The 10356-nt window shown below is 36.6% G+C and overlaps 1 protein-coding gene across 1 annotated transcript; it reads left to right on the forward strand.

Moving 5' to 3' along the window:
• The first annotated feature begins 2724 nt into the window (after positions 1-2724).
• LOC126802676 (probable protein S-acyltransferase 12) lies at positions 2725-5867 on the forward strand. The gene is given in 8 exon segments (XM_050530330.1): positions 2725-3042; positions 3615-3783; positions 3786-3890; positions 4419-4510; positions 4743-4869; positions 4963-5048; positions 5411-5476; positions 5621-5867. Coding segments are annotated over 8 exon segments (936 nt in total). The 5' UTR covers positions 2725-2868; the 3' UTR covers positions 5738-5867.
• The last annotated feature ends 4489 nt before the right edge of the window (positions 5868-10356 follow it).

Genomic DNA, 10356 nt, shown 5'->3' on the forward strand with positions numbered 1-10356 from the left:
ATAAATGCAATTTATTTCATTTGTAGAAAATAATTAGGATACAATAAGTATTAAGACAAAATTTATTTTCGATATATGCGAAGTGAATGCTAAGTGGACTAGATATATCAATTTAATTATCTCCAAAGAGAAGCAGTTATAGGAAGAAATGAAGAAAATGTGAATTTAATGAATTTAGGGCTAGAAATGACGAAAATAACCCTAAAAATATGATCAAAATTGATAGAGGTACCAAAATGGCTTACAAATGAGAAATTCATGCACCAAATTGTATGTTTTCATACATCAGGTACCAAATTGTCCAAGTAGCCATACTTTATGTACCATAGGAGGAATTAACCATTGTCTTTTTTACATTCTTTTTCTTCTTCTTTTTCATTCTCCTCCAAATGTCGGCCATAACTTTGGCGTCTGGCGATGGATTTGAGCGTAGTTGGTACCGTTGGAAAGATCTATCTCCCCTCTTTCATTTGATACCATACCCACTCTGAGCTGACCATCGTACAAGGCACAACAATCCTTATAAGGGGTTGACGCATTCCATGGTGGTGCTCCAAGTTATTCCGGCGAAATCGGAGCTCAAGGCTCTCTAATTCTAGTTATTATCTTCATTATGAGCATAACCATACCAATCTCCTTTGAATTTTAACATCATTTCGCATATTTAGACATTTTCTCTCGGCGTGTCACACCTGTTGTCACAGTATCTGTCATACCTTTTGTCGCACTACATGTCACAACCCATGTCACACTACTTGTCACAACCCATGTCACACTAGTCATACCCCATGTCACACTACCTACCACACTAACTGTCACACTGTTTTTCTGTGACTATATTGTGACAAGAAGAATAAGAAAATGACTAGAAATAACAAACTTTTGTTAATTGTTCAGTGATCTTGAACTGCTCAAATCAACTGATATGATCCAAATATCAACACTCATGTTGCCGTACATAACAACAATAATCACACAACCTGTCCCACTGCCTATCACATTACCTGTCACAGTACTTGTCACAGCACAAAGTTAGTGTGGTTGGTAGTGTGACAAGTAATATGACGGGTAATGTGACAGATAATGTGACGGATAAACTGATTGTCACACTACTCATCACAATATCAGTCACACTAACATTAATCGTGAAAGGTAGTGTGACATGTGATGTAATTCTTGACGACAAAAAGATAGGAATTTTAAGTGGTCTCGAAAAGCTTCGGTGGCGGGGAGAGATTTAAGACCGGCGGCTAAATTTGGATTTGGAGATAGAATTCTACTATGGACACCCAAAATTGTACTATGGGCACCCAAGCAATTTCTCTGATATACGTCGGTCTCCACTCTTCCCTTCTCAGTCCCAGATCGAACCCATGGCCACCCATGACAAGGCTTCTCCGATCACGTGAGCACCATCACCCATGCCAACATCTTCCTGTCAACACTACCACTGGAACCACTTACTTGCCACCTGAATACTTCAATGGCTTGGCAGCCCTTCTCATACAAAGCTCGAGCTTCTATATCGCTCCACTATGGTGATGGTTCTCCAACTCCGGCAACCACCCTGAACTCATCAGAGATGATATCTGATCGGAGACGCGCTACTGGCATGCCAGATCAGAGACTGCACCAGAATGGAAGTGCATACCACCCACACCCACCACAACGTCATCAAAACCTAATTTAAGATCCAAATCGAAATTTGAAGTAAGCCATCAAACCAGATCCACCAATGGATTAGCAGCATATTAGTGTCAGATCTCAATGTTTCACTCTGGTGGCTTAGACGACGAGTGTAGCGGAGATGCCAATTTGGGTTTGTAGGGGGTGGAGCACGATGGTACTGAGGAGTTCCCCAATCTGGGATTTTCTCGATGATAGTCAATTTGGGTTTTTGGACAGTGGCATATTGTAATTTTTAACAACTATAAGGGCAACAGTTTAAGGTGTTTTAAAAACTGACTTTTTTTTAATTTTAAAATCTTATTTAACTGTTTTATAAATACATGTATCAAATGTAACTTTTATTAAACTCCTAAATCTAATTAGTTATAGTTTAAATGATATAATTATAATTTGCAAAATATAAATTTGAAAAATAAAAATAAAGGATGATTCCGACATAAGAGAGAAAAGAGAAAAAATAAGGAGATTTTAGTCTAAATGATTAATAACTCTTCACATTTAATTCTCCCCCGCATTCTCTACTTTTCACTCTTCTTATGTTTAGTTAAAATTTTATTTTTCACACTTACAATGTCTTTGAGGCTAATATACAGTAAACCGATTGACATGAAGCCTCAAAGTAGAACTTCAAAATGGATAAATGAGGAGAATGAAAGTCGTTAAAAGTTAAAACCGGTACAGAAATAAACACAGAGGATTGACCATTAACGAAAACTCATTGATGGACAAGAAGCGTATACGAAATCTCAAAAGATGCTCGAACACACGATGCAATTCCAATGGACACAAGCAAAAGAACATTCTGTTCTAACATGATCGTTAATCCTTACTCAATATTGTTCGTAACTTCATGAATTCATATTACGGTTGTAAATAAGAACGAGTATGATCAGATACCCCTTGACCTCATTGCAGACGTACACAAATCTCAACAACCCAATTTAAGTCATCTCTCCGACGCGCCCAAAGTAGCAAAACAAAGTAAAACAGTCCAAACTTTAACAACCCAACTCAGAAAAACTGAAGTACAGTATTTGTTTCCTACAACAACAGCTACCTCAAACCCTGGCTCCCGACATCTGGAAACGCCTCTTCCCACCTCGTACTCGGAGATCGATTCCCATTCCCATTATTCAAATCGGCGGGATACTAAGCCGCCGGCGCCCCCTCAATCCCGGAATGGAGATCAACCTGTTCCGGCTTTGCTCCGGCCTCAAAGTCATTAGCTACTTCATGATCTTAATGGTCGCTGCCATCGTTGCTGTCTCCTACTACGCCGTCGTCGTGCTGACGTGGGGCCCCGAGCTCCGGACCGGTGGCTTCCACTCTTTTCTGGCCATCTCCATTATCGTTGTCTTCCATTTTCTGGGAATGCTCCCAAAGATTTCTGCTTTTCTGTTTTGGGTGATTTGGGTATTGGAGAATTGAGGATTTGAAGTGATATGCTTGGTTTGAGTTCAAGTGATTGAGTATAGTTTAGAAGAAGAATAAAAACTAGACAAGATTTTGTGCTATTAAGACTGTTTAGTGTTTTCCTTATAAAAAAAAGACTGTTTAGTGTAAAGCCATATTGAAGTGAAAGACTTTGGAGTGTTTTGTAATACTTGAGAAGCTCACGAGTTGAAAATTTCAGCGAGATTGAGAGATGTGAGGAGATCAGATGATAAATCAAGAGTTTGGGTTTCTGTAGTTAGTTTTGTAAGATGGTTTAGCACTTGGCTTGAAATGTTAAGTTGCTAATAGAGATGTGAACTAGATACTAGGATTAAGGCCTAGAAAAATCTATGAGAGTGAATGGGTGTAGTGACACTTCATATTAGTGTTAGTGTGATTACTGCCTAATTCTTGCTTACTAATTAATAATGATGTTATCAAACAATTTTATTAAGGTTTTGTTAGGAAGAAACTCTATCTTGATTTGCTAGTGATTTCATGTTGTGTTTGACTTGCAGCTTATAATGTTATTGTGGTGTTACTTTATGGTAGTCTTTAGAGACCCTGGTTCTGTACCAGAAAATTGGAAACCTCTCACGCAGGACGAAATTTTGGAGGCTGGTAGTTCTCTGACTTCATCAGAAATCACAGCAGCTGAGGCATTACTTCCATGCACCCTACAGATGGACAAGAAAGAAGACAAAAAGTAGGCTATTGTAGTCGGTGCCAAAATGCCAAGCCACCACGATGCCATCATTGCTCTGTTTGTAAGCAACTTGTCTGCCAATGTTTCTCAACAATTCTGTTGTACGTCTAGACCTAGTCATGCATCACGTTCTTTCCAAATCATGTGTAACTTATTTCATGCATATTGAGTGTTCTACGGTTTTGTACTCCTTTTTATGTTTTGGAAGGAGATGTTAGTGTTCTGTGCTGTGTGATATCTCCCTAGATAATCCTTCCCAAAGGTGGTAAGTGGTAACATGTGATCTTTTTCTATAAATTTTACGTGATTGGAAAAGGTATAGGTTGAGGCGCTTTTTCTCTAAATTCTAAAAGTAGTTGATGTTGATCTGAATCATCTGATATCCTAAACATCTGTTGCTGGTGTCTTTATCAGTTTTGCATTGATGTTATTGTATATTTGTTACTCTGTGTACTATTTGAAGTAATATCATTGTTATCATTCCAGACCCCACGACTTAAGGACATTGTTGCCGGCCTTATTTGGCATTAAATGAATTGTTTGTTTGAGTAATAGAATGAGCAACTTCATTTTCTTCTATGTTCTGTAGGTCAAAGATGTGTACTTAAGATGGATCACCATTGTGTTTGGGTGGTGAATTGTGTTGGTGCCACCAACTACAAGTCTTTTCTACTTTTCTTGGTAATGACACTGTTTTTTTGCATTTTGACTCTTGTATATGTTTGTGAAGTACATAGCTATGCTAAATGTGAGGACATTAATTGAAGTATTAACTTTTTCATTTTGAATGGTCATTATAACAATTGATTATGAAGTGTGAAATAAGAAAAGTTTAAATAGGGTACTTCACAGACTATTTCATTGTGTCTATGGTTTCATGACGTTGTTTCTGGTTTTGGTTTTGTTTTAACAGCTTTATACATTTTTGGAGACGACAATGGACACTTTAGTTTTGCTGCCAAATTTCATCAATTTCTTTTCTGAAGCCAATAGTCATTCCACATCTCCTGGCAATTTAGCAGTTGTTTTCGTGACATTTGGTAGGATTCCGCGTAGATGATCAATTTCATCTCCATATGTTGGTTCTACTTTCATTGTTTACTTCATTCTTACAGATGGTTACACTGTTGCAGTGCTTAATTTGGCCTTCTCATTGAGTCTTCTTTGTTTCGTGGTGATGCACGTATCCCTTTTGTCAAGCAATACCACTTCAGTCGAGGTATTGACTCAAGATATTTTTTTTTGGAATAAAAAGATTCTCTTTATCAAGTTTGAAATTTATGAATATTTACACATTGCAGTTACCATTCAAGACTTCCCTGTTACAGTTAGTTAATCATAGCAGTGGCTGTTACCTGCTTCTCTCTCTTTTATTGTAGTATATGAATTGTTTGCTACATGTAAATGTCAGTAGTCAGAACAAGATTTATATATGTCCCAAATAACAACCAAATGTCAGAGAAAATCTGAGTTTACAAGTATGCAGGAACAAGCTCTGCATGTCATTGGTGCTTAGGCATCAGTTGATTATTGTGAAGCTCTTTTAGATTGGTACATAACTATTTGATAACAATGTTTCAGGTTCGTGAGAAGAGAAGAGCAACCAGATGGAAGTATGATTTAGGCAGGAAGAAAAACTTTGAGCAGGTCTTCTATATATAACTCTCACTGTCTCTGTCTCAATCTCTGTATGAATTAGTCTCCCGAATATAATTTACAATGATATTTTCGCACGCTTGTTGAACCAGACAATTGAAAGTCTCACTTTTTGTGCTCTTTCCTTTCCTAAAGGTTTTTGGCACGAAAAAAGCACTCTGGTTCTTCCCATTGTTGTCGAAAGAGGATTTAGACAACATACCTGCACTTCGCGGCCTGGAATTTCCCACCTTATCAGATAGTGAGGCTTGATGCTTGGTGAGCTCCTATATTTACCTCCTTCAAGTCATTGAAATATATAATCGACTCGTGCATATTTGTAACGTTGAGTCTGATAATTTGTGGTGTACAGTGTTTACTTTAGTCAACTTTAGGATCTATATTGGAGTCTTTTTAAGCGTTTGAATGAAAGTTAAATGAAAACGAAGACAGTAGTGTGAGAGATTGAAATACTGAAGAAACAGAAATAGTGTTTAAAAAAATCATTTCTTCTATTTGGATGTTTAAAATTGAATGAAGGAAAAGAAAGATTCTTTTTAAGAATAGAAGATTGTTTTTGAATGAATATCACATTCCTCTTATTAAAGGAACACCAAAGACTGAAAAGTGTCCAGAGGGAATTGCCTTTTTTTTTCCTGTATGGATTAGAATGGTCATTCCTAAATTTCCAGTCCATTTAGTTCAGTTAATTTCAATCTGGAAAGACATAGTTTTCATGCTATCCAAATGAAGTTATCTTTGCATGTTCGTGATTTATTTTGATGTGTATCTACACTGGTTATTCTTCGCTGTGATTCTGTATTCCGATAGTTTGGATGCCAAGTTCACTTATATAACCGGTCAATGATTTTTCAATGTCAACTCATTCGATAGTATAGATGCTAAAATTCAACAAAAATCGTTTATTACTTGGAGCGAACCAACAAAAATAGTTTATTGCTTGGAGCGAACCTGAATTCCGGTTTAAGGAGACTGTTAAAGGCTCAAAGTGTTGCTGGTTGGAGTCATGTACCATTCTATATATGTTCTCACATTCTTTCTTATCATATCTCAAAGACTCAAATAGAAGTGAGACTGACGAGTCTGAAGCTTAACACTTGCACAACCAACCAAGCTCTTGTTCAAACAAAAACCAAGCAAGCTGTAAACTCGAACATCCCAAGTTAAACGTTAGGCCTACTCGCCTTGTGTTATACATACTTGTGTACATGTTTTATCTAGTAGTGTACATGTTTGTAGGTGATTATACATGTGTTAATCTTAAGTGCGGTTTGCACGATTAAGGAGGCCATCATATCTTTTGCTTGGATACGTTCTTCTTGTCATCGTCAGTATTCTCTTTCTTTCCCTTGTATGGAAGGGCTACGGAATCTTTTCAAATGGAACAATGCTAAAATGGTAGGTATAATACTTAAATCAGAGGTGCATAGATGATAGTTATACGAGTATATTGACTCTAATATAACTTATATAAGTAATGAGAGTGCAGCATTATTTGGAACTACACATTCTGGGGAAGGCAGTATTTATAAGCCTACCTCCTATGAAATGAAAAATTATGATCATCCGAAGAGCTCTATCTTTCAACATTCTTTAACATTAATCCTGTCGAAAAAAAAACATTCTTTAACAATAATAAATTGAATTATACAAATCTGTAACTCCTATTGGCAACTTTCACAACTCTCCACCCCCAAGAAGCTCTCCATGCTTTCACTTGGATAGTACAAACTGTCTTGGTCGTAGTTTCTTCTCCCGAAAAAAAAACTCAAAAACCTTTGCCCTGAAAATCTAACCCCTATGATTATGTCTTTCTCAAAAAAGAAAAAGAAAAAAAAAAGACAGATAGATAGATATGACCAAAGTAAATATCATAGGCATTACTTAATCTATTTGATACTCGATAGATTGACAGCTACTCCACCAATATTAAAGCATATAAAATTAACAAAGTCAGCCGAAAAAGATCAATATCATTAATTTACAATATACTTAAAAAAAACAAAAAACAAAGAAATTATACATGATTCAAATGGTCATCCCGTTGCTCATGTTTCTTGGCAGAAACCGAATTACCGAGTGGATGAACTGGTTGACTCAGCCTTGGGACATTATCACCATCTTTCGAATTACAGATATGAGAGCCCACCAAAGAGAACCAAACAATCACTGGTGTAACAAATAGAATTAGACCAGAGGGTACCATCCACAGTTGACGATATGAAGGATGATACTGATACTCCCACCAACCTAATAAGAGTCCTCCTGCAACACTCACCAGAATCGAACCAAAGCAAGCTGCTCTTGTCTTCACCACCGATGTCTCCAGTTCCGAGTAACTCGTGCCTTTATCTTCTTTGTACGATCCCATTTATCACGCTCGATCCCTTTTTGAGTTTTTGATGCAACTAAACCTAATATCATCGAGTAGTTTGTGGAACTAAACGGTTATGACAAGAAGAAGGAGAAGCAATTAGCAGCAGCTTACTAGTCCCATATGACACAGAAGTACTGAAAACCTTACCTTATTGTTACTGATGATGATAATGATGATGAAGGAAGATCTGGAGCTTGTGTGTTAAATAAGCTGGGTGGTGAAGATATAGAGGAAGTCGGAGTGTAGGGAGTAGCTAGCTAGGGAGCTGATTATGAGAGCAAATTCCCATGACACTGGCGCTTCGATTTTGCTAGATCATACTATTAATATAACTAAAAGTAATGTCTGATTGAGCTAAACATCAGACGTGCCTTTCCATCAAAGTTGTATTTGAAAATAATTATGAAAGAGGTAATGTGATTACGTATCAACTCAGTGTGAAGCTATCTGGGGTAGATTTGATGTGCATTAATTATTTTATATAGTTCCGGATTCTGGCTCGTTTTGACAAGTGATCGACTTATTTGTTTGGATTATAAACTGTTGGAGATTTTTCCATGCATAGCATACAGAATTGTCTGCTAAGGGCATGTTTGCAATGCTTAGAACAGTCAAAACTCAAAAGCCCTATCCAACAGCACTTCAATTTCGTTCCAATTTTCTGTTTTATGGTTAAGAGATTGAGTCGGGTAAACCATTGGAATGTTACTAATTAAGTAAATATGTTGTGTTGAAGACAAATAAAATGGCTACTGTGCAAAACCTCTTCTTGCAACCAAACGTGCCCTAAGATGCCTTGTGCAGCTGGCAACAATAGAGGTTGAAATTAGAGGCATCAACCACGGTTCTTTCGACTTTGATTGAAAAGAAGTACGCTAGTTTTTGATGGTTCGTTTAATTTCAACGTCCATGAAAGTTGAAGTAGTGCTCAATGAGTCAATATCTAAGCAGCCCTCAAGTTGAAATGAAAGCGATCCTTCTCGTATATATAAGTTAAAGAAGTAGGATCTACCCCTAAACCTAGTTAGCAACTTGAGCAGAACAACCTATTTCCCCTTTTTCTACATAAAAAGTGGATCATATCATGATTATATGGCGCCCAATGCTTAATCTTGCTTAGTTTGTCTATCTAAAATGAAACATAATCATATGTTTCCTTTTCTATTTGGGTTCTAACTGATAAGGGAATACTATATCATGGAAAAATATAACAATGTAAGCTAGGAAACTGTATTAAGAATGTGCCCGTGATAGGTAAATATTAAGAATAAAAGCCAAGACAATACTCAAAATAAGAGTATTCAATAATATCGAATACCCAAGCTAGACCTATCACCTATGATCGAGTTAATCGTGGAAACAGAATTACATAAACAATACCGTACTAGTTAAAGAGAAGATATAATATGCATGACAAGAAATTGATGGGAATTTTAACAAGCTCATCGTGATATGCATAAAATGTGAAAGATTTCACTAGCTTTTAGATGTGCAAATTGCATAGAGTTTAATTTGGGTATGTAAGATCCTCTAGCACATCTCTTCTAAACCCACGACAAGAAATTACCACGATTTACTCACATTCACAGCTGATTCAAAAAAAAATCCGGTGACATAGAAGGGGGAAGATAATGAAACCAAACACTGGGGGAAGTAGAAGAAATCTTCCCAATGTACATGTTGAACTTAAAGGTTGTAAAATGACGCATAAGAGATTGAATATCACGCACCAAAGATGTGTACACCATAAAACTATATTCTTACCTAAAGGAGAATCACTTTAAATTTTAATAACTAGAGAGAATGAGCACTACCGTACATGATTGTAATTTCGGTCATCCATGATTGAAATTCCTCTGGCTCAATGTTTACCCCTGAATATATGGTATGAACTGCATTATTTTGCAAACTAATTAATTTGTATACTCCAATTGCAATCGTTAGAACCAAGCTGCAAACTCAATTCCATGACCACTCAAATGGTCTGCGGCCACAATTCTATCGATGTACGATCTGAAGGTTACATGATCACTGATCAGTTATATTCATGTACGTGGAGCTAACACAACTCAATTCATATATATTCGAAGCTACCCAGAAGCTTCCCGGCCCTAATGACTCGAGTCCACTTCAGAATATCCATATATCCCCACTTTATATACATAGCAGCCTTTTTTTACTTTTTTTTTTGGGAGTCTGATTGATACATGCATCATGCTTTGTCTTTCCTCCATTATCCTCCTACAACTCAATTACATTATCAATTTATCATCCTCCTTTGTTTGGCTTGATACCAATAATGCCAGTAATTGTGGATAATAAAAATTAGGACTTCTTATAAAAAAAAAGCCCATTTCAACGGTGTTAATTACAAAATAGTCGAGCAAGATTTGAAAATTAGAAGAAAAAAAATTCACTTTTAAAAAATCTTTAAACTGTTGTCCCAAATTTTCACAAAAATTACGGACAATGCCACTATTATTTTGTTTCAAGT

This window comes from Argentina anserina, chromosome 7 (genome assembly GCF_933775445.1).
Source record: "Argentina anserina chromosome 7, drPotAnse1.1, whole genome shotgun sequence".
Lineage (NCBI taxonomy): Eukaryota > Viridiplantae > Streptophyta > Magnoliopsida > Rosales > Rosaceae > Argentina > Argentina anserina.